General features: G+C 40.0%; 3 protein-coding genes across 5 annotated transcripts in view; 2 read left to right on the top strand and 1 right to left on the bottom strand.

The window, feature by feature from the left end:
- The window catches only part of LOC116287004 (CDP-diacylglycerol--inositol 3-phosphatidyltransferase-like), a 42,274-nt gene extending 17,710 nt beyond the window's left edge, over window positions 1-24,564 (top strand). For all 3 annotated transcript variants that reach the window (XM_089034276.1, XM_089034277.1, XM_089034275.1), the window contains 5 exons: window positions 16,335-16,374; window positions 16,887-17,000; window positions 17,352-17,433; window positions 23,396-23,477; window positions 24,306-24,564. In XM_089034276.1, the coding sequence (XP_088890402.1) occupies window positions 16,335-16,374; window positions 16,887-17,000; window positions 17,352-17,433; window positions 23,396-23,477; window positions 24,306-24,466 (479 nt within the window). In that variant the 3' untranslated portion in view covers window positions 24,467-24,564. The remainder of the gene's footprint in view (window positions 1-16,334; window positions 16,375-16,886; window positions 17,001-17,351; window positions 17,434-23,395; window positions 23,478-24,305) is intronic.
- Window positions 18,061-19,815, top strand: LOC148909443 (uncharacterized). The gene is made up of 2 exons (XM_089033518.1): window positions 18,061-18,912; window positions 19,135-19,815. Exons 1-2 carry the CDS (start codon window positions 18,206-18,208, stop codon window positions 19,691-19,693), a joined length of 1,266 nt encoding a protein of 421 aa, XP_088889644.1. The 5' UTR covers window positions 18,061-18,205; the 3' UTR covers window positions 19,694-19,815.
- LOC148909442 (uncharacterized) lies at window positions 20,000-23,308 on the bottom strand. The gene is made up of 6 exons (XM_089033485.1): window positions 22,453-23,308; window positions 22,032-22,114; window positions 21,694-21,860; window positions 21,404-21,601; window positions 20,245-20,564; window positions 20,000-20,124 (listed from the first exon to the last, which is right to left on the bottom strand). Exons 1-6 carry the CDS (start codon window positions 23,110-23,112, stop codon window positions 20,029-20,031), a joined length of 1,524 nt encoding a protein of 507 aa, XP_088889611.1. The 5' UTR covers window positions 23,113-23,308; the 3' UTR covers window positions 20,000-20,028.
- Window positions 24,565-24,728: the final 164 nt, after the last annotated feature.

The following is a 24,728-nucleotide window of genomic DNA, read 5'->3' as shown; positions in this document are numbered from 1 at the left end:
TAATCTCAGGGGCAAGAGATCACAAAATGTTGAAATCAGCGAAATTAGGCAGACTGTGCAAAATACTGTTACTTGTGACGGCACTATATTTCAAATGCCGCGACAGCGCGAGTTCGTTGAGTTAACGCAAAGGAATGAGAACGGAGAGTAACTTTACAAAACAATTTATTGAATCGCACGACTGAATAATTTTAACTAATACAACTTGAAATCGTAAATATCACACGCTAGGAAAATAAATATCACTAAGTAACCAATACCAATCACACATACTAAGCGATGAAATATAGGATATCACACTTCTAAATTAACTCACTATTTTGGTTACACTCCACACTCGGTAACAAGAGAAGAGGTGCACTCATACCTTATAAAGTTGTTGGAAGCGTACCAAGTTGTTGTAGCATTCGGGTTCCCGACTAACACACCAAACTAGCGTGGTAACTCTCCTTTTATAGTCCAAGGATCTTGAAGGACAGCTGCCAGTCTAGCTCAGTTTTATCTTAACAACCAGTATGTCGTGCACCCCCCTTACTTAGCCTAGTTGGTAACTATGCAGTGAGAAATCTTAGTTTTCTTACCACTTCGTAATGAAGTACATAAAAACGTACATACTCCTAAAAAGACTAACTCTTTGTTTACCATCTTATGAAAAGAAATCAAACTTTAACTCAATTTGGTACGGGAATAACTTAGTTAGAATTTCCGAAATGGTAAACAGAAAATATCGTAAACAAGTCATAAACTAAGCTAAAATATTAAAATAATATTTAAGGACAACCCAGATTTAAGCGTCTGTGGCAACCGCGTATCCAACAAAACTAAACTAATTTCTAAAGAGATCGTAGGTTAATGAAGATTTAGCGCTAATGAGCACATGGCTAAACAATACGCGAACTAACCCGAATATTCCCGTGAGATCGTTACAATCGGAACCGATTTGTTAGCGCATTGTTTCAGCCATGCACAATCTATTGCTGCGGATTAACTCGTTATCCTTTGTAGTAAGAAAAGACTTCCTAAAGTTACTATAACTTTTATCCTGCTATTATGACCAACTGGGCTTGAATTTGACTTATTGACTAAATTGAATTAAATATTGAACGGTTGAGCTAATCATTAACTCGGCTAAAATTCTCTGTCGTCACATACCCCTCTCCTTACATTAACATTTCTCCTGAAATGTGTTGAAAGAATTAACCAATATTGAGGAGGTTAAATAGAGAGGTAACGACAAAACGTGAAAACATGGCCACACTATAGCAAATGAAACGTTGAGTAAATACGATTGTTTTGAAATTGGATTAAATATGCGAACACACTGAAATCTGCAGACGGAGCTGCTAACCCGTGGCAGCTATTGTGTAAAACGTGTACACTACTGTACAACATTACCATTAAGTTTAACTAAGAGTTCAGTTCAATTGTACCATTGTCAGGGTCTTCATGATCTGTTACTTGTAAGAGGTGGTTACAGCCTGTACAGCGTGGATCTTCCGTAGTAACTTGTTCCTTGTGGCGGAGGTGTATTTCTTCCGGCTTGCGAATGCGGTGACTGTGATATAAGTGTCGTCCCGAAACGAAGATAAGGCAAGGTAGCAGAAGGTTTAAAACACCAAGCGAAAATGCAATGTACGTCAGGATATCGTTAACGGGAACGGTGTCGTAGCCAGGTTCTTTCATGCACAGAGTTCCTTTACACGTTTCCAAAGCCCATGCTTTACATGCTGTCAGGGATTTCTTGTACATTCGTGGGCATCGCATATATGAACTAAAGCCAATTGCATAATGGTAGTATCTTCGTAGATAGGGATCGCATTCCACAAGGTTGGTCAGGAAGCGTGACCAGGCGACGAGTGATTCGCTGCACAGAGTGGACAGATGCTAGTATTTGGTCAAGAAATGGTTTCTCCTATCCGGAACATGTATTATTGATGACTGGAGCAGGGCGGCTGCGCCTGGTAGGGAATTTTGTTACGATATTTATCAGCTTCGTTTCCTTGAAAAACGCCAAAGTACGTGGATTCGTTGTCAGCATCATGGATTGAGGGTAGTAGGTCACCTTTCTTCCAATTGCCTCAAAGCCATGAGAGTGCGGGTCTTGGGCGTGGACCAAGGTCATATAGAGTAGGAACAGGAATATCACCGTCATCATCTAAAACGAAGAGGACAGGATGGTATCAGTGGAGCGTAGGATGTCTTGGCTCCTGGGTTCTTTAGCTGGCATGAGGTTTGGGTCAGCGGTGCCAACTGATAAAACGCTGAATGGCGGCAGCGACGCGGTTATTGAGCTTCTGTCGTTTAAAATTTTCGATAAGCGCGTTGTCCAATATGTTTTCCTCAGGTTCCCAGGTGTTGTCCTTATCCTCGTAGTCTTTCCATTTTATGAGGTAGTAGAATTTTCCTTTCTTTTTCTTTTCCTTAACGATGCGCTCTGCCTGGTAAACGTCATTGCCTGTTCGGGTAGTTTGTTCTTGTACTGAGTCGGGCTGAGAATCGATTGGTTGCGCACTGTCGGCTATGGGTTCCTCGGGTTCTGCCGGTTGCGTACTGTCGGCTGTTGCCTCATTCCCGGGTTCTTCATAGCTATTGGGCGGTAGATCTTCATGACACAGGTAAGGCTCATCATTGTCTTTAGCAGGTGGTGCAATTGGCCGGTCATTAGGATCAATATATGGTTTCATGCGGTTGGCGTGGATTGAAGTGCTCACTTTTCTGTTGTCACAGGTCGTAAGTTCGAAGTGCACGGGTGACATTTTTTTGGTTATACGGTATGGACCAAACCAGAAGTGACGCAATTTCTTGGATAAACCTTTTCTTGGTTTTGGAGTGTAAACCCAGACTCTATCACCAATGTCAAAGGTAACAGGTTTGGTGTTTCGGTCGTAAAGTGCTTTCATTTTCTGCTGAGCCTTTTGTATGTTCATACGAGCGAGGTTCTGGGCTTCATTAATCTGGTTGATTATTCTTCTACGATGCTCTTCTACTGAGTTGGATAGCTTCGAGGGAGCTAGTAAACTCACATCCATCGGTAGCCTTGGTTCCCGGCCATACAGCAGATAAAACGGACTGTCTAAGGTCGAGGCTTGTGGAGAGACACGGTATGCAAAAAGAATGGAAGTCAGATAGGTATCCCAGTCTTTCTGGTCAGCGGCAACGTACATGGAAAGCGACTGAGCGATCGTCCCATTAAAACGTTCGACAACTCCGTCGCACTGTGGGTGGTAGGCCGTAGTCTGGACCTTCTTAGTGTTCATGATCTGGCAGATTTCCCTCAAAAGAGAAGAAAGGAAGTTCGTTCCTCTGTCAGACAGTAAGGTATGAGGCGCTCCATGACGAGTAACTATCTCTTCAACAAATAGCCGTGCAATAACTGGCGCATCGATGGTTGGCACTGCGAAAGCCTCAGGCCAGCGAGTAAGGTAATCCGAGAAGACCACGATATAACGATTACCAGAGTGCGTTCGTGGGAATGGTCCCAAACAGTCCACTGCTACTCGGTCGAACGCGCCTTCTACTGGGATGGGAAGTAAAGGTGCCTTTGCTCTGTTCTTGGGTTGTTTTTGCATAGCACAGTCGATACAGGATCTACACCAGTGTTCGATGTCCCGGAACATTCCTTTCCAGTAGTAGCGCTGTCGAAGTTTGGCATAAGTCTTGTTTACTCCAAGATGTCCTGCTGTAACGTCGTCGTGACCCCACAGTAATACTTCAAATCTGAGGGCTTGTGGAATGACTAGTTGGTAGCAGATAGCGTGACGAGCCGGTTGACTGGGCATCCAGATGTGGAACAATAGGCCATTGTCATCCAAGTAGAACTGGTCTTCTATTAGCATAAGTGGTCGTGCTTTGTTATTTTGGGCTGGAAGCTTGTCTGTTTCAATGTACGTAATAAGGTCGCCTAGGTCAGGATCCCTCCTCTGCAACTGTTTAACTTGCTCTAGGGTTCTGGTCAGCGGTAGTGTAGGTTCTTGCGAGACAATTCCTGCAATATTGTCGTGGTACTGCCGTCGGGATAAGGCGTCTGCATTTCCATTGGAAGAACCGGGTCTGTGAATAATTTCAAAATCGTATTCTTGTAGTGTGAGCGCCCAGCGAGCCAGTCGGCCAGTCTCGTGTCTGGTATTCATCAGCCAGCGAAGTGAGTGATGGTCGGTGTGGACTGTGAACTTTCGTCCGTATAGGTATGGTCTGCATTTCTTGATGCCGAAGACGACTGCGAGTGCTTCTCTTTCTGTAGTGCTGTACTTGCGTTCAGTCTCTGATAAATTACGTCCTCCATATGCAATTACTCGTTCTTTACCATGTTGAATTTGGCCTAGTGTGATTCCAATAGCATCTTGACTGGCGTCTACGAATAGATGAAATTCTTCTCTGAAGTCAGGAAACGCCAAAATGGGGGTAGTTGTCAGTGCAGTTTTCAGCTTGTCGAAGGCGATTTGGTGATCTTCGCTCCATAGGAAACGTGCAGCCTTCCGTGTTAATTGGTTAAGCGGCGCTGCCATCTTGGCGAACCCTTGGACAAATCGACGGTAGTAGTTGCACAGTCCTAAGAATGCTCGGACATCAGTGACGTTTCGTGGTCTTGGATAATTCTTGACTGCGTTGATCTTGTCTTCATTAGGTTGGACTCCTTCCCTGCTTACTACATGGCCCAGAAATTCGACTTTGTGACTGGCGAAGTAACACTTTGATGGCTTCAACTTTACCTTAGCCGCTCGTAGTCGTCCAAATACTAGCTTCAGGTGTTCCAGATGTTCTTGAAAGGTTTTACTGAAGATGATGATGTCGTCCAAGTACAGCAGGCAGATCTTCCAGGTTAGTCCCCTCAGCATACATTCCATGAGTCTCTGGAAGGTACTAGGCGAATTACAGAGCCCAAATGGCATCTTTAAAAAGTGAAATAGTCCAGAGTGAGTGACAAAAGCAGTTTTATCTCGTGAGTTTTCGTCCATCTTCACTTGCCAGTAGCCCGCCATCAGGTCCAAAGAGCTGAAGTACTGTGTTTCGTGCAGGGCATCTAGGACGTCATCAGTTCCTGGAAGGGGATAGCTGTCCTTACGAGTTACAGCATTTAACTTTCTGTAGTCCACGCAGAACCGGTCGGTGCCATCGCGCTTCTTCACTAGTACTACAGGAGCACTCCAAGCGGAACTTGATGGTTCAATTATTCCTCTTTCCAGCATTTCTTGTACGTGCGTGTCGATCCGCTGTCTCTGCTCTGGCGACGTTCTGTAAGGAGGGCGCCGGATTGGTGGGGTATTCCCAGTGTCTATATGATGTTCCACCAATGATGTACAGTCAAGCTCGTCCGGTTTCAATGCAAATACATCTCTATGTTCATTAACGAGTCTTCGAAGTGCAGACTGTTGTTCCGTCGTCATGCTTGCGTCGTCCCATTGTATAGGGACTTGTTCGGTTGTGTCTTTAGATTCACTTAGATTTTCAGGTGTAGAACTCACAGGGTTGTTAGGCTCATCCAGCTCGACCGCAGCCATGACGCCAAGGCTTGGGTAAAAGGACCCCAGGTTGGTGTTGCGATAGATCGTTACTGGTGTATCTGTCGGGTTTATGACTCGAAATGGAACTGTTTTCTCTTGGCTGACATTCGCGAGGACTGTGGTTCCAAAGACTTGAAAGCGGGATACCAGTCGCTCATCAGGGTCAACATAGCCTTGAACTCCGACTGCTAGGTCTCCAGTAATCCTTACAGGGAAGACGGTCTCTGTAAGCGGTGGAACTACGTAAGTTGCAGCAGCAACGACTGTGGATGGGCCAAGCTGCGGGTCTGTTCTGGCGGTATTCTTTGGGAAAGTGCTGCTTTGCTCAGTCAACCTTGCCAATCGTACTGTTTCTTTTGCAAAGTCAATTTGGGCTTCGTGTTCCTTTAAGAAATCTCGGCCAAGTACAACATTGTAGTGTAAGTCCTTGATAATGTGGGCTTGTAACTCGTAGCTTTGCCCTCCGATTCCTACTTCAACGGTAATCTGTCCAAGTATCTTGAGTGGTTGACCGTTCACGGACTGGACTTGTACATTGTGAATTTGGTTTAGTTCGCTGCTTCGGAGAAGCGGTATTTCTTCGAACAGTTTTTCACTAACTGCCGATATGGCGGCACCAGAGTCTATCAATATCCTTACTTTGGTATCTGCTATTTCCCCATAAACTGTGGATTCTCCGTCTGTCGGCATCTCGTTGGCCGTAACTGATACCTGGTAGTAATTGTCCCTTGTTTCTTTGGCTATTCTGTTGTTTAATTTCCGCGGTCTCGTAGTTGCTGCTTGCTGCCAGACTTGCCATGTCTTTTCCTGTACTGGTATTCTCGGATTCTTGTGGCGCCACTTTTAACATCTTATTTCCTTTAATTTCATCATCGTTAATTTCGTCAGTTGCATCGTTATCAATACTAATTGTCAGTTCGTCTCTTTTCGAACTTTCTGGTACTACACCTTCCTCGTGGTTGTAGTTCTGTCTTGGACAGCGCTTTTGAAGCTCAGCCTTGGGCTCATTGGTCAGGACCTCCACTGTTTCAGGTTCCTGTTGATTAACGACGTCTTTATCTTTGGTATTCTTAGTCTTCTCGTATTCTGCAACTGGTTCCATATTAATTTGTTCGGCACTTCCTTTGCCGTGGTCTGCAACTTCTTGATTTACGTTTGTCTCTTCAATTTTCCTTGTAAATTCATGTCTTTCTGTCTCTTGCGTAACTTCTTGATTAAAACTTGATTGTTGTACAGGAAACGATCTGGCGAGTTCTCTGCCGGAATAGTTTCCGATTGGCCGGTCGGAAACGGTTCCGCGTTCAGCAACAGGTTGTTCGTTCGCACGATGAGTCTTCATTTGGCGGGGACTTTGAGGTTGTTTATCTGTCTCGGCTCCATGGTTCTGTTTCTTACCACTTGGTTGACTTGGATGAACGGTCGCGTGTAGGTAGGCTTGATTGTCTGTTTCTTGATAATCATTCTGGTGGCTGGTGGTTAATATCGTCCCAATCATTCCTTTATTGGGCATTTTTCTGTCTTCCTTCCTTGTTTGGCTACTTTTTCCGGGGACTATTGGGCTTTCATGCTGCAGGTTAATTGGTGCTGTACTTTTTCGTGCGTATTGTTCCGTGCTTCTTGTGGGCTGGTTACACGGTCCATTAATTTGTGTACTCCTTCGTGCATAATAATTAGTGTTACTTGTGGGGTTATACGGTTCGTTAAACTTCTTTGACGTGGGTATATACGGTGCATTTTGTATTTCAAATGGCCTGAAGGTGTTGTTATTTACATTTCCTCGGGCTCCTATCCTTTGGCTAACACGAACTCCTCGAATAGAAGCCCTGTTTAGTTTGACGGCGGGCGCTGGTAATTTTGGTGTGGGTCGGACATGGCTTCTATCGGTCTTGGTGGGAAGGCTTGGCTTTGTTGCTGGTATCTCGACTGCCTTGAATACTCTTGGAGATCAGGACAGCTTCGTCTGTAGTGTCCAACCCGTCTACAATGGTAGCAAATAACATCCCCTTCCGTGGTCCGTTGACCTCTACCTCCACGTTGGTTATAACCATGGTTACTTCGCTGTCCCCCCGTGTCGTACTGATGATTAGGCGGCATTCTGCTTGGTTGGTTCCTTCTCTGTGGTATCGCTGCCAAGGTCGGTTGGTTCAATTTAGTCGAGAGCGTCCTTATGGCATTAGCCATGGCAGCCATCTGTCGTGGCAGGTCGTCATTTTCGCTTCTCTGTTGTGGCTTTCCCAGGTACCGCAGTTCTTCCTTCAAGTCGTTCAGTTGAGCCTGCAGTACTTGGATTTCTGCTGATGACTGGACAGCAACTCCGCAGACTGGTTTCGGTTGGAGGAAACTTGCTTTGATAGTGGCGAGTTCCACTGCGTCTTTGTATGTAGTAGGTCGGGCCATAACTACGTGTTCTTGTAGTTGGGGCAGTAGGCCTTGAACAAACTTGTGGATCTTGTCGTGTTCGGACAGACCAAGACTGCGTGCACGCCGAGAGATATCCTGGGCATAGTCATTCACTGATTCCTCGGGCCTTTGCTTTCTATTATTCAACTCTTGGCGGCGTAGGTATGTCTGCCCATCGTAGTGAGCTTTCAGTCCGTCGATCAGCTGGGCATAGTTGGCCTTCACGTCAGCTGGGAGCGAAGAATACCATTCCCTGGCATGGCCAGCCAGGTAAAAGCCGATGATATGGCTTCTCTGGTCAGCAGGCCATTTTCGTAGTCCAGCCATGCTTTCGAACTGTACGATAAAATCTCTGACATCCTCGTCTGGATGGCCCGTGAAGGTTCGGAGCTGTGGTAGACCATTCAGGGATTTGTCCTGCTGCTGTTGTTGCTGCATGTCGGCCAAAGACTGGGCAATTTGGGCGGCTAGCTCGGGGACCATCCCTGGCTCTTGGGCTCCGGCTTCTTCCATGTTAACTTGGTTCACTTGGTCTGGCGGTGCTTCAACCTGTTCCGTTTGATAACTGTCTTCTGGTGGATTCTCGTGTTCTGGTGGGTGACTGTCTTCTGGTGGATTCTCGTGTTCTGGTGGTAGGCTTTTACTAGTTTCTGTTCCTTTTCTGTTAGTGGGTTTCTGTTTGGCCTTCGGCTGGTCCGCGGACTTTATGGTTTTCGCTTTACTCCGGGACCTCAAGTTCAATGTAAGGCTGCAGGTCCCGTCGCAGTACTGCTGCTGGTCCTTGGAATTCTCGTTCTTATAAGTCGTTTCAGTGACCTTACTCATTCAATTTTCACAAAATATACACTACCTAGTTGGGTCCCCAGCAATACTTCTAGATTATTCTGGCTTCTAGCGTTGTCATACAATAACTTGCCGAACAAAACCAATTAACCCGTGATATGGAATAAATTTTGTTAAAATGGTTGGTTGTAATGGTACTTTGTTTGTTGCCGTACAACACAAATAAAAGAGCAAGACCCACTAGAAATTACACCGTTTCCCTAGATTATCAGTCGAGACCCAACTGTTAATAACACAATACTACTTAAACGATAGCACTCAAAGTCTCTCGAAAAAAATTTATAACGATCCGTGCTTTCATTACGCATAACCGAATTACTGATTACTTCCGGCGCCTAACATGGCAGCCACATATTCTTTGTCTGTATATACGTTATTGTTTTTTATGGTTTGTCGCTGTTATGTAGTCCCTTTTTCTTATATTGATAATTATAACATTAATCGTCATTTGGATCTTGAAAGAAGTAAATCTCTGCACTTTGGTTTAGTGATTAATTCAGTGGTTTCAAGTTCATCTCCCTGGAATGTTTGTCAGTTAACTTCGTTTCGTCTCAAGTCTGGTTTCTACAAGTCTCGTATTGCCGTTGGAAAAATATCTAAGCATGGTTATACTTCATTATCTATTCCTGGTCATGATCCTCCAACTGATATTACTATTTCTATGGATATTCATCGTAATCCTGGCCCTTCTTCGTTTAACTCTGACCTCAAGACTACGGTTCAACGACTTCATATGGTTCATCACACAAATAATTATCATCGTTCATTGGATATGCCTCGTCTTTCTTTACAACATTTAACATCTACACCTGTGTTATCCCATGTCTTTTATGGCCATAACAGAACATCGGTCCTTAATTACAATAAAGAAATCCTGGATTCCACAGCTGGAAATTCAAATCTTAACCGTCAACTGCCGTTAATAACATACTCAAGAGCAAATCTTTTCGAACTTCGCTGTAATACAAAAGCTCCTTCATCTTGCTGCTCCTCTGCTCTTAAGGAATTAAAGCTTTTTCGATTTCGTGGCAAGCGAGGTGGTCATCGTACAGATCGTTCTACAATTTCATCATCACCTGCTTCAACAACAAACATTAAAATTCCTGCATCACTTGAACCTGCTTCAATTTCTACCTCAACTGCAAACTACATGAAATTTTGTCTCTTAAATGCTCGTTCAATAAACAATAAATCTCTTTTAATTAAGGATTATGTTGTTGAAAGAGACATCGATATTCTCGCTATAACTGAAACCTGGCTAAAAAATACTAATTCTGATTTTATTGTGCGTGATATTTGTCCTACTGGTTATTCGTTTTGTCATGTTCCTCGTCAAAATCGTACTGGTGGAGGTGTTGGCATAATGTATAAAAATAGCCTGAAAATCAATCATCATGTAACAATGTCTCACACGTCTTTTGAATTTATGGAAATGCTACTTCATCATCAATCGTCTACTTATCGTATTGTTATTGTTTATCGTCCACCCTCTTCAAATAGCTTGCTATTTAATGATGATTTCACTACTCTCTTGGAACGACTGGTTACATCTTCTGGCAAACTGGTAATTTCTGGAGATTTTAACTTTCACATCAATGACACTAAAGATAATAATGCTAATCGCTTTATGGATTTACTCGATTGTTTTAATCTGACTGTCCTTGATCCTGTTTCACCTACACATAAAAGTAATCACGTTTTGGATCTAATCATTACAAGATCTGATGAAAAATCTGTGACCAACCTTACTGTACACGATCCTGTTTTATCTGATCATTATGCTGTTCATTGTATGTTATCTGTAAACAAGCCTCTACTTCAATCAAAAAGCATTTCTTATCGCAAGCTTCGTGCAATAGATGCTGATTGTCTCCAACAAGATATTATGAACTCTGCACTATATCAATGTCCTGCTACTCAACTATCTGATTTGTGTACTCAATATGACTCTGTTTTATCGTCTATTTTAAATAAACATGCTCCTTTACGTTCTCGATCCATCTCCCTTCGCCCAAGAGCTCCATGGTATACTGACGAAATTCAAATTAATAAAACAAAGCGTCGTAATCTAGAAAGACGTTGGCGACGTTCCAAATTAGAGGTTGACCGTGAATTATATGTTGATCAATGTAATGTTGTTAAAAAACTGATTTTTGATGCAAAAATGAATTTTTATTCTAATTTGATTACTGATGCTGGTTCTAACAGTAATGATCTATTCCGTTCTATTGATCGATTGCTACACCGTATACCTGAGAAAAAACTACCAACCTCAACTTCATCCACAGATCTAGCTAACAATTTTGTTTACTTCTTTAAAAACAAAATCGTTAACATCAGAAATGGCTTCGTTCCTACGTCACATCTTTCAAATGATTTCTCTTATCTGGATTCACCTAAACTGGATTGTAAAATTGATTCATTTTCGCCTATCTCTATTGATGAATTATCAGCCATTGCGAAAAAGATGTCATCTAAATCCTGTAGTCTTGATCCTTTTCCTGCAAGTCTCCTACTTGGACATTTTGGTGCATTACTGCCTACTATATGTGAAATCGTTAACCTGTCACTTCAAACTGGTGTTGTTCCATCTTCTCTTAAAGTTGCTGTTTTAAAACCGTTACTGAAAAAACCATCTCTTGATCATGAAATTTTTGGAAATTATCGCCCTATCTCTAATTTAAAGAATATCTCCAAGATTATTGGAAAAGTCGTTTCCCTTCAGCTAAATGATTATCTGTCTCTGAACAATCTCCATGAACCATTGCAGTCTGCATACAAAACATTTCATAGCTGTGAAACTGCTCTTCTTCGAGTACAAAATGATATCCTCCACTCCATTGACAATCGTTCTTGTGTTGCCATGCTACTCTTGGACCTATCTGCTGCATTTGACACAGTTGATCATCAAATTCTTCTAGATCGTCTCCATACAAAATTTGGCATTTCTGGCATAGCTCTTCAATGGTTTAAGTCCTACCTCACTGATCGCTTTCAATTTGTTTCCATTGATGATTTTTCTTCTGAAGCCCTTCAACTTGATTGTGGCGTACCTCAAGGTTCTGTACTTGGTCCTTTGTTGTATCTCCTTTATACTTCTCCAGTAGCTGATATCCTCCGAATACACAGAATGTCTTTCCACCTTTATGCTGATGACACTCAATTATATATTCCTTTCTCCTGTAATGATGATTTGTCCCTTAATGATTCCATGAATCTGATTGAAAACTGTCTATCTGATATTGATGCTTGGATGACTACAAATAAATTGAAACTAAATAAAGGCAAAACTGAATTCCTGTTATTTTCTTCAAAGCACAGCCCACAGTTAACTCTTCCTTCTCTTCAATTTGGTTCTGATGTGATAATGCCCTCAATGCATGCTCGGAACATTGGTGTCATATTTGATACGCATCTTACTTTGGTTCGTCATGTGAATAATATTTGCAAGTCTTCTTTTTATCATCTCAGAAACATTGCTAAAATAAGAAAATACATCTCTTTGAAAACAACTGAAACTCTCGTCCACGCGTTCATATCCTCCAAACTCGACAACTGTAACTCTCTGCTCTTTGGCTTACCAAACAAACTCTTAGATAAACTACAATCTGTACAGAATGCTGCTGCCAGAATAATCACTCTTTCCCATAAACATGACCACATTACACCTATCCTCGTTAATCTGCATTGGCTACCAATTGAATCTAGAATCAAATATAAAATCCTATTACTTACTTTTAAAGCTCTTCATGGCCAATCTCCTATCTATATCCGGGAACTCATTTCAGTGTATAAACCGAACCGTAATCTTCGTTCTGCATCACAAGTTCTTCTATCAGCACATTCTTATAATCTTAAATCTTATGGTCATCGCTCCTTCTCTGTGGCTGCTCCTGAACTCTGGAACTCACTTCCAATATCTCTCCGAAATGCATCAAGTCTTGCCTCATTCAAAACTGAACTTAAAACTTATCTCTTCAAATTAGCATATTCTTTGTAAATTATTTTATTTTGTCGTTGTCTTTGTCGTTTGTTTACTAGCGCTTAGAACAGATTTGTATTTGCGCTTTATAAATAAATATTATTATTATTATTAAATTACCAGGACAAGTAAAACGCAACAAATACATTTAGAGAGGAAATTACTAATACTCTCCCCTCGCGAAATTTAAAACTAAAAACTCATTTCCTCACACGGGGCACCAATTTGTGACGGCACTATATTTCAAATGCCGCGACAGCGCGAGTTCGTTGAGTTAACGCAAAGGAATGAGAACGGAGAGTAACTTTACAAAACAATTTATTGAATCGCACGACTGAATAATTTTAACTAATACAACTTGAAATCGTAAATATCACACGCTAGGAAAATAAATATCACTAAGTAACCAATACCAATCACACATACTAAGCGATGAAATATAGGATATCACACTTCTAAATTAACTCACTATTTTGGTTACACTCCACACTCGGTAACAAGAGAAGAGGTGCACTCATACCTTATAAAGTTGTTGGAAGCGTACCAAGTTGTTGTAGCATTCGGGTTCCCGACTAACACACCAAACTAGCGTGGTAACTCTCCTTTTATAGTCCAAGGATCTTGAAGGACAGCTGCCAGTCTAGCTCAGTTTTATCTTAACAACCAGTATGTCGTGCACCCCCCTTACTTAGCCTAGTTGGTAACTATGCAGTGAGAAATCTTAGTTTTCTTACCACTTCGTAATGAAGTACATAAAAACGTACATACTCCTAAAAAGACTAACTCTTTGTTTACCATCTTATGAAAAGAAATCAAACTTTAACTCAATTTGGTACGGGAATAACTTAGTTAGAATTTCCGAAATGGTAAACAGAAAATATCGTAAACAAGTCATAAACTAAGCTAAAATATTAAAATAATATTTAAGGACAACCCAGATTTAAGCGTCTGTGGCAACCGCGTATCCAACAAAACTAAACTAATTTCTAAAGAGATCGTAGGTTAATGAAGATTTAGCGCTAATGAGCACATGGCTAAACAATACGCGAACTAACCCGAATATTCCCGTGAGATCGTTACAATCGGAACCGATTTGTTAGCGCATTGTTTCAGCCATGCACAATCTATTGCTGCGGATTAACTCGTTATCCTTTGTAGTAAGAAAAGACTTCCTAAAGTTACTATAACTTTTATCCTGCTATTATGACCAACTGGGCTTGAATTTGACTTATTGACTAAATTGAATTAAATATTGAACGGTTGAGCTAATCATTAACTCGGCTAAAATTCTCTGTCGTCACATACTAATCCAAAGGATGTAGCAAATGTCCTTAACACTTATTTCACAGAAATTGCCGGTAAATTAGCTTCAGAAATAAATTCTAAACGTGCCAGTAATGTAAATTTTGCTGATTATGTTAAAAAAGTAGACCATGTGTTTACTTTTCGTTTGATCGATTCCTCTAGAGTACTTGAGCTTCTGCAAGGTATTAATACTGCTAAAGCAACTGGTCTTGATAAAATTCCAAATATTATTCTAAAAGCAGCGGCTCCTCATATCTGTAATTCATTAACTACCCTTTTTAACCTTTCGATTAAAACAAATATTTTTCCGTCGGAATGGAAAGTGGCTAAAGTCACTCCCATTTTAAAATCTGGTGAACAAGATGACCCAGGCAACTATAGACCTATTTCAGTTACTTCTGCTATCTCCCGCCTTTTTGAAAAACTAATCTGTGAGCAGCTGATTTCATATCTTGACGAACATAATTTACTAGATACCCATCAGTCGGGCTTTAGACCTTATCACTCAACTTTAACTGCGCTTTTAGATCTAACAAATGAATGGTACTTCAATATAGACAGGAAAATGATCAATGGTGTGATATTTTTAGACCTTAAGAAGGCATTTGACACCGTTGATCATAGTATATTGTTAGCAAAACTAGAATATTATGGGTTTAACGCCACAGTCCGACAGTGGTTTCAGTCATATTTGACTGGCAGATCGCAACAGTGTTCAATCAATGGAGTACTTTCCGAAGCCCGTCCCATCTCTTTTGGTATACCTCAGGGGACAATTTTGGGCCCAGTTCTCTTTTTAATCTACATTAATGATCTACCGCGTTGCCTCGACTATAGTACAACTAGGCTTTATGCTGATGATACGACTTTATCATTTTCTGACTGTGGAATTAATAACCTGAATAATCAAATGGATATCGACTTAGAACATGTAGCTTCTTGGCTCTGTGCCAACAAACTCACTTTGAATGCTGTAAAGTCAGAATTTATGTTAATTGGTTCCCGTCAAAGAATTTCTACTTTAGATGACACAGACTTATGTCTGACTATAGACGGTACCGCGTTAAAACGATCTAAAGAAACAAAATGTCTCGGCGTCTGTATTGATGAAAATCTGACTTGGCGTTCTCATGTTGAGCACATTAAAAAGAAGATTGCATGTAACCTAAGCACGTTAAAGAAAATTAAGCCAATTTTAAGTAGGCCCTATCTAATCAAAATCTATAAGAACATAATTGAGCCTTACTTTAACTATTGCTGTTTAGTTTGGGACAGTATCGACGAAACTTTAACTAGCAAGTTACAAAAACTACAAAACCGTGCAGCCCGTATAATTACTGACGCACCGTATTTAAGCGTACGAACGAGTCAAATTTTTAATGAACTCAAATGGATACCTTTAAATGAACAAAGACTGCAACAAAAGGCCATTATGATGTTCAAAATCGTCAATGATATCGTCCCATCTTATTTAAAAGATATGTTTTCCAGCCAGATTGGTACTCAATCTTACAACTTAAGGCGTTCTTCTAAAAATTTATAAATTCCAAAAGCCAGAACTGACTATTTCAGAAATAGTTTTGCTTTTACTGGAGCCTGGCTTTGGAATTCTCTGCCTCAGTCATTAAAAGAAGAACGATCCTTAAAAGTATTTAAAAAGAAAATAAAAAGCTATAGGTTTTGCACTGATGACAACTAATATTTAATCGTTTTAGTTCTACGAAATATATCTAATTAACCTATTATCTTATTTCAATTGTATATTTATTGTATCAGTGTAGCATTTGTATATTTTACATAATTATCATTTGTTAATATAGTTTTTACGGCCTCTAGGTAGAGCAACATTAAGTTTTTTATCTTGATATTGATAGAGTTACCGTGTTTAAATAAAGATTATTATTATTATTATTATTATTATTATTATTATCCATCCATCCATCCATCCATGGGACCCTGGTATCCTGGGACCACTAAACAACAATGATTACAAAATAAAAATTTTTTAATATGTTATTTACCATCCTTGCGATAGTCTGAATAAGGAAAAACTGTGCCCTGGTCTTGGAAAAGGACCTCAGGCTAAGATCCTGGTCCATATATTCAAGACCTCAGGCACAGTTTTTCCTTATCTGGACCTCCTGACCAGTAAATAACATATATATATTACGGAAATAAGAAGTCTGCGGTCTCGTCTGATATGCTTTCATAATGCACACACCCCTAACCAATCAGAAAGGGAGGTCTGAAACAGTTACAGTACTTTACATATTATCTTACCATGCTTTGAAAATGCTTTCCAGGTAGCAACTTTGGAGCGATTCTTGATATTGTTATCGACAGGTTAGTTTATGACTTCCTTTAGCATAAACAAACAAGTGGGCTGGTGCTCATCATGATAATATTAAATTAACGATGAAGAAATAGAATGCACACACATACTTTACTCTTACAAACACTTCTCAAGTGTTTTACCAGCTGCCATCTGCACACAGCACAGAAAGCAATTTTGTAAATTTCTTTTTTGAAACACAATTGATTAAAAGTAACTGTTATTTTTCATTCAAATGACGTAATAGAAAGTACATGCTATGTGCTTTGCTAAGGTACATGCCCCCAATCAATCATATTACAGGCTATATAATAAAGTTAATACCCAGCCTACTGTCAGTATTCACATTGGTATTGAATCTAGAAGCACCATTAAAGATAGGCTGTATAAGACAGTAACCACCCATCCTACTATCAGTACTCATGTTGGTATTGAATCCAGGTGCACCATTAAAGATAGGCTGTATAAGACAGTAACCACCCTTCTACTATCAGTACTCATCATGCTGCTATTGCTTTTGTAGGTGCGTTTTGAATGGATTAATTGTCATGTGCTCGCACTTATATCCCGATTACCTTGTGCTGTTTCAACTACTTGTGTTTATTAACACTGCTTCTTTGATGCTGTATGTCTTAAGGTATGAAAAGCAATCCAAAGAAAATCGCTATCCTACAATTGTTAAAGTTGATTGAGAAAATACTTTCTTATTTCCGGTTGTAGCACAAGGGGTCCAATTTAGATAACGAAAGGCCCATATTTTTTTCCGCTTACGCCTTTGTTATCGTCATACAGTGTGTGAAAAATGTTGCTAAATTGGGCTCCCTGTGGTTTTAGATGGGCACTTCATCTCCACCCCAACCCGGTTCCCTTCACACCCTTTTGTTTGCCTCTCAGACAAAACTTTAAAGTTTAAAGAATTTTTGGGTTCTTGTTGAATTGTTATGATTAACTGGTACGTTTTTGGGGTTCTTTTTTTTCAACCACACAGCCGTAAGATGAGTGGAACCTCTGGCCACAAGAAAACTGATGACAACGAATTCTACCTGGTCCGCTTGTATTATGCAAATACAGTAAGTTGTTAGTGTTTCGTCTTTTGTAAATTATTATGACCAAACCTGAGTGATAGAAACTGCAACTGGAGGATGCTCACAGGAGCTGAAACTGTACTGGTCAGACTCTTACCCAGTCGTCACACCCTTTTTTAATGTGCGCGGTGGCTTTTAAGAAGGAGAGAGAAAAAGTGACGACGCTTCACCATAATCCAGCTTGGACTGCCTGTGGTTAGATGGCAGAACAATAAAATCCCTTTGATCTCGGGAATTGAATCCTTTCTCATGTAAAACGATTGTATTGTTCCTGCCATCTAACATGGCTGCCGTCACGTGTTGGTGCAAAACCTCTATTAGTTATCACTGCCACCAGTCAAGAATATAAAAGGTACCGACTGATTATTTTTGATTGACGGCAGCGGAAAATCAAATTTTAGAGTGCAGCTCGCAACTACCGAGTTCGCAGTAAAACCCAAGCAGAATATGAGATCGGCTTGATAACTATGGCGCGTTTTTCTTGTCAAAATTCAAGTTCGACATTCGTTTTTCAAGTTCGACATTCGTTATTCAAGTTCGACATTCGTTTTTCAAGTTCGACATTCGTTTTTCAAGTTCGACATTCGTTTTTCAAGTTCAACATTCGTTATTCAAGTTCGACATTCGTTTTTCAAGTTCAACATTCGTTATTCAAGGTCGACATTCGTTATTCAAGTTCGACATTTTTAGAGATTGGGCCCTAGAGCACTTAGCCGTCCGAAAAAGACTGGGGTTTTTCAGTTTTTAACTTGAAAACATGTCGGCGATTAATGCAAAAATTCCTTTTCTTAAACGGATACAAAATTTCCTTCAAACTTTAGAACATTTTGAAAACTCTCTTGACGCTACTCCTCTTGATTTGAAAGATTTATTTACTCGTGCAAACCTACTATACAACCATTCTGTGCATCTAGAAGCAGCACATATAATAGAGCACTCTGTCACAAGAAAGATGCGGATTATTGTCGATTTGTTAAAGGAAGAAGAGGAATCAGCAGTATTCAGGAATCAGCAGTCCTTTCAATCAGACTTAGAGCACTCTGGTTTACCAGGAAGACCAAAGATTCGCATAACACAGGAACAATTGTTTTATTTGTCTGAAAAGGGATTTAAAGCTGTGGACATGGCCCGTATGTGTGGGGTATCTCAATCAACAATTAATAGACGCCTTAAAGACTTAAACATTGCTACAAGTCGATCTTTTACGGACATTGACGACTGTGCACTAGATGATGTTATACGCAATATTAAGATCGAGTTCCCCAATTCTGGCTATCGCATGATGCTAGGTCACCTAATGGCCAGGGGAATTTTTGTTCCACAATTACGTGTCAGAGAAAGCATGAAACGTGTTGATCCAGAGGGCACCGTAACAAGATGGATGCAAGCAACAGAAAGACGAAAGTACAGTGTCAGTAGTCCCAATGCTCTTTGGCATATTGATGGCCATCACAAATTGATAAGGTGAAAGTTAATTGCAAGTTAGCCCCCCCCCCCCCCCCTCCCCTGCAGTGATAATGACTTTTGCAATATGCTTCAATATACTAGCAGTTTTAAATTGAAAGTGATATGCTGCAAGCTAAATGTGTTTGCGAGTGTAAACACATGCATTTATCAGTTTGGTAAAATCAATATTTTAATGATATAAAGATACTGTACTTTTTCACTGTCTTTTTCTTTTTCTAGATGGAAGTTGGTAGTTCATGGGGGGATTGATGGATTCTCTAGATCTATTGTCTATTTAAAATGTTCAAACAACAATAGATCAGAAACAGTTCTTGGTTTATTCAAAGAAGCTATCACTTTTTTTGGTCTACCATCAAGGGTGAGGAGTGACATGGGTGGCGAGAATGTGGAGGTGTCGATGTTTATGCTTTCACACCCTGCACGAGGCCCAGGAAGAGCAAGTATGATCACAGGAAAAAGTGTACACAATCAGAGGATAGAGCGGCTTTGGAGAGACATGTATTACCAAGTTACATTCGTTTTCTACAACCTGTTCTATCATATGGAGGCCTGTCAAGTGCTCAATCCCAATGATGATAGCCATATTTTCTGCTTACACTACATATACATTGAAAGATATAACAGGACTTTACAAAATTTTGTTTCTGGCTGGAACCATCACAAGATCTCATCAGCTGGTCATCGCACACCAATGCAGCTGTGGATGTTGGGTATGAATAGTATTGCAAACTCCAGCTTAACTGTGGCCAAGGAAACATTTGGAGACATGGAGGTATAACAGAACTAGTAATAATGATAATGATCACATATATTCAGGGGCAGATTTAGGGGAGGATTGAAGGGGGCAGGGGCTCCCCCTTTTGCTAAGTAAAACAAAAGAAAAGAAGTGGAGAGTAAATGTAAGTAGAGAGAAAGTACAATTTTTTTTTCGTTCAGTTTGTTCACCCCCCCCCCCCCCTTTCAGTGATTCGTGGATCTGCCCCTGATATTTGCACACATAAAAAACAAAACTGTTAAGTTAATTTGAAATTTTGAGAAAAATTACACACTAGTGCAGGTTTATATCGAACAGAAATTTGCTTTAGATAAATTTGCTGCAAGTAAGGAGCCATGTCACACATTGAAGCCATTCTCAAAGTAGATGTTAAAAATATCATGAACTATTAATCGAAAAAACTCTCTTCCTGGTCCTCCAATGTCTTCAGCTTCCTAGAAAAAAATGAATGGATTTATTAATAATGCAATTAGTTCAATGCTAGAGTTTTTGAGTGTTTCTTGACACAAAATTATGTCGATTAATTTATTTTAGAAACAATTTCAATTAATAACCTCTCCATAAAACTGCACTTCCAATGTCTGCCTTAAGTTCCCCATTTCTTTGATTTCCTCAAAGGCAGTTTGCACAAGATTGTATCTGTCCACTAGAATGTAATTGGTGGGCCCTTCTGTTGCTTGGGCCAGGTTCACTACATTTAATGGTCTTCCAGTGACCATTATGCTCTGGAAGTATCTAAGCACTTCCACCCCATTGGTGATTTTATGGTTGTGGGCATAATTCAATGTTTGGTTAACAGCAGCAGAAATGTCAGGGTCTACTCCTGGAGCTCCTGAAGCCTCATCATCATCTTCTAAGGGTGTTGATACACTTTCTGTAAAGCAGAGAATTAAGATTATTTTGAGCCTAAAAAACATACCTATTGAGCAGCACATATCCTGTATTAGCATTTACAGGGATATGTCCCTCCAAACCAGAATCCCGAGGCAATCTGCATTTTATCTTAATTGATCAAGTAAAAAATAATGGTAACTAATAATCATTATTAGACACTGGGTGAATGAAGTGACAAGATATGCAAAATATATGTAAATATGAATGGGAAATATGGAATGAAAATTAAAAGTATAAAATATTTACAATATTAAAATGTCATTGAATCAGTTATTAGTGAAATTAAACAAGGTGGATCACACATCCCATTGTTACACTAGCTAACTTAAATGTGAAACTTTGTAGTGATTTTCATTTTTTCAGTGAGTAATTTCTTCCACAGTAATCATAAACAAGATCTTTAAAAGTTATTGATATCTTAAGATCTATGCAGGCACCTCTTGAAGTACAAATCAAAACATTGCCATTAAATGATCAATGGACATTTTTACCAGTCATATCATCTACATATTCATGTTTAGTATTATATTGTGGTAGTTTGATAAAAATAGCACGTTTTGTAGAAGCTAATTAATTTTATAATGGTTTAAATTTAAAATAATTACAATTATTATGCAAAAACCTTTTTTTGACTGCATGTGCATTGTAGAATTAACAATGATGAAATGGCCATCATTAGAATCGCTCATCTAAGTGCAACATATTTTTAAAAATGAGAGGTGATCGAGGTAACTAAAAGGGGGACGCATGGTCAAAAATACTGGAATGCATGATGGCTTGACTTTTTTTGTACAGATTGAATTAGATTGTTGAACTTACCCAAAGTTTTGTTTCTTTTTTCACTGTACAGACACTGGGAGCTAGTACATTCAAACTCTTCCTCATCAGCATAGATTCGCAGAGACCCTGATTCACTTGTATAAGTGCCTGCCGAGTGAATTTCTACCTCACACCCACACTTTGGACACTTTACATCAGACACAACTCCTTGGCCATATTTTTGGACAAAATAGTCATCTTTAAATAAATCATAAATATAACACTAAGTTAATGATACCCAAAAGTATTAGGAAATGTTGATAAAGCAATAATGTGTTTGTCAGCCTTACCTAGTTCTGCCTTGTGGTTTTTGTCTTCTATAGTAGCAGAGTTAACAGCTGTTGTAGTAGTAGCTATAGTAGTGTTTGTTACTGTGGCACTTGCTTTTGTAGCTGTTGGAGTAGAATTACTTGCTTCTGTAGAAGCAGGGTTTGTTGCTGTGTAACTGGTTTCATTACTATAAATTTTGCAAAATATGACCATTACTACCTTTGTGATTTGAACCACCCCTCCCCCTTTCCCCCCTTGGATGCCCCTTATCAAGTTGAAGCTAATATATAAGTTACATGTAAGCCATGCATTCTCTATTCAGCCACACAGCACATATTTTTACAAATTGGAAACTTACCAACACTGCTCTATGTGTTCTGACAAATCTGCCAGGAAGAACATTTGTTGACAATTTAAGCATTTTTCCTGCAAATCTTCAACCTTAAAAGATAGGCATCTCTGTGTGAGGCATCATAACTGTTGAAAACATAGCACTGTACATGGAAATGACAATATTTGTCTCATATGTAAATTTTATAAAACTACCTCTGATTTTTCAAGATTTTTCTCTATATCTTTCCTTTTCAGTTATTGTTTGGATGTTTGTTTGTTTATTTGGTTTTTAGGCATGCAGCTTCTCTGCAAAGCTCTGAGATGGTCAGGACGAAATGAACAAATTCACGTTTTCTTTATAATCTCACTGGTTATTTGAAGCCTAGCTAGTTCAAAATAAATATCTAACTCAAAAATTTTAATATGAGCAAATGCAATATGCTTACCTTATAATTATCATTAGTTGGTAGTGGATTCATGCTCAGGTCTCTCTGTAGAGGTCTTATAAAGATTTTTCCCTGTCCAATTACATCCTTTAGTTGTTCGCAGCTGTAAGGGCCATTAATAACAGATAGCACTCTCACCCCACGCTCGACAATCCTCAAAAGCACGTAACCACCTGACTTAAAGAGTTGCGGGTATGCCTCTTTCAGTGTTTTATCTACTTCAAAAGGCCCATCGTCAAGGTTTAACGTGATTTTCTTTTCCCCCAGACCAGCTCTTTTAAGCGCCGATTGTTGGGATGGGGATGGTGGGACGGTATCCTCCATGTGCGACAAGCACATAAAGTTCCTAGTAAATGTTGCTCTTTTTTTTGGCTTGGACGTTTTGTTGTTAGAAAACCCATTTCTGTTGTTGTTGTATGGACGGTGTCGACTGTTCCCTTGAGGGCGAAAACCAAACAATCTTCTGTGTTCTTGATGTAGACCTGTTGATTCGGTCAAGGATGGCGCAATGTTCGATCCACTGCTAGAAGAAGGGACAGTACTTGTAGAATTCTCTGTTGAAGGAGCTCCAGCTGCTGTTGTCTCTGTATTAGCTGGGAAAGATTTGGAAAGTTCCGCCTCAACTTCTTTCAGAAGGCTTCGACATCTTTGTAGAGACATTTTCACTATTCACTTTCTGCAGCACATGTAAAGTCGTCTCTGTGGTGTCCAGTCCCTCGCAATTGAGCCCTTTCACTAGGTCCCAATCTCTAAAAATGTCGAACTTGAAAAACGAATGTCGAACTTGAATAACGAATGTCGAACTTGAAAAACGAATGTTGAACTTGAAAAACGAATGTCGAACTTGAAAAACGAATATCGAACTTGAATAACGAATGTCGAACTTGAATTTTGACAAGAAAAACGCGCCATAGATAACATCATGAACCTTTTCTCCGCATAGGTCATGTTCAATGTCTTCTGGTTCACCAGCGAAATGTTCTTCGTCTTTTTGTATCTTTTGCACTTTGGTCAAGGCCCTCTCAGTAAGTATTCAATATATTTGAAGAACGACTAAGAAAATTAAGTCGAGAATAAGGTAACGGACGGGAGGAGATTCGGGAAAAGGGGAGAGGGGAGGAGGAGATGGGCCTGTTAGAACCCCAAGCATTCGATGACGAGAATCCAGTATTGAAAGGCCGCGTGAAAAAAAAAGCTCGAGTCATGTTTCTGGGTTCATGCTTAAGGGTGGTGTTACACGGGCCAACTTGCAACGCCTATTTTTCGCGCAACGCTGTTGCACGAAAAATCGTTGCCGTGTAACATAGCGCCGAGGACGATTTTTCGCGCAATATTTCACTCTGCAACACGTTGCAAGTTTTTGATCTGGCTTCAAAAACTTGCAACGCAAGATGACGAATTTTCAGCAAATCGATGTGTGTAACATGTCCATCGCCGATTTGACACGCAACAAAATGGCGCCGACTGTAGAAGAAGTAAGTTTAAAGGGTTCAGCAACTGCAACAATTGTCTAAACCTAATGAAACGGATAAGATGAAACTTTTGGAGTTGATAAAAAATGATAAAAGCAAGAAAAGAAGAAAAAAGATAGCTGTGAGTGAGTTGGCAGCGCGTGGACTGAATACCAAAGTAAATGTTGCGCGAAAAGTTGTTACCGTGTAACATGTCGCAAAAAATCGACACACAAATAGCGCAATGACGTTGCACGAAAAATCGGCGTTGCAAGTTGTCCCGTGTAACACCACCTTAACCTATAGGACTATGTCACTATGACATTATTACGCCTCTCGATCCTTTCCCGAAACGAAAATGGCTAGTATTATTAAGACAGGTTTGTCGTTTTTGATTTACAGTAACCCTTGGCAACTACTCTATTGGTACCTGGAAGCTCCTGTTGTGGTTAACAGCCGTTCCTTGTGGTTTTGTTCACATCGTACGTATCCTTCAGGTTATTTCTGCCTGTGTGTTTCTTGCGGACCAAGATGAAAAGCAAAAAGCCAAACAGACAAAGTAATGATAGCTTCAATCTACCTTGATATAGTTCTGAGACACGGTGTGTGTGTGTGTGTGTGTGTGTGTGCAGCGACGTATTTACGGGGGGGGGGGGGGGGGGGCAAATGAAAAATCCGCCATTTTGCTTGCGCTCCCGAAACGCCGAACCAAAATTAAACTAAAATTTTTAAAACTGGCCTTCTTTTTTACGTTTTATTTTTATAAAAATAAACAATATATAAACCAGCATTACAATTTACGTTTTATTTGTGAACAAAAACAAA

Source organism: Actinia tenebrosa, unplaced genomic scaffold (assembly GCF_029948245.1).
Source record: "Actinia tenebrosa isolate PJP-AT-01 unplaced genomic scaffold, QUT_ActTen_1.0 PGA_scaffold2__45_contigs__length_23673736, whole genome shotgun sequence".
Lineage (NCBI taxonomy): Eukaryota > Metazoa > Cnidaria > Anthozoa > Actiniaria > Actiniidae > Actinia > Actinia tenebrosa.
This window is presented reverse-complemented; position numbering and strand designations above follow the sequence as displayed.

Excerpts from the sequence above, each read along its gene's own strand:
- LOC148909443 (XM_089033518.1), top strand. The coding sequence starts at position 18,206 with ATGTCGGCGATTAATGCAAAAATTCCTTTTCTTAAACGGATACAAAAT. Across the intron at positions 18,913-19,134 it reads GGCCATCACAAATTGATAAG|ATGGAAGTTGGTAGTTCATG; the intron begins GTGAAAGTTAAT and ends TTCTTTTTCTAG.
- LOC148909442 (XM_089033485.1), bottom strand. The coding sequence starts at position 23,112 with ATGTCTCTACAAAGATGTCGAAGCCTTCTGAAAGAAGTTGAGGCGGAA. Across the intron at positions 20,565-21,403 it reads AAAAAGAAACAAAACTTTGG|AAAGTGTATCAACACCCTTA; the intron begins GTAAGTTCAACA and ends TCTGCTTTACAG. Across the intron at positions 20,125-20,244 it reads AAGTGCAGTTTTATGGAGAG|GAAGCTGAAGACATTGGAGG; the intron begins GTTATTAATTGA and ends ATTTTTTTCTAG.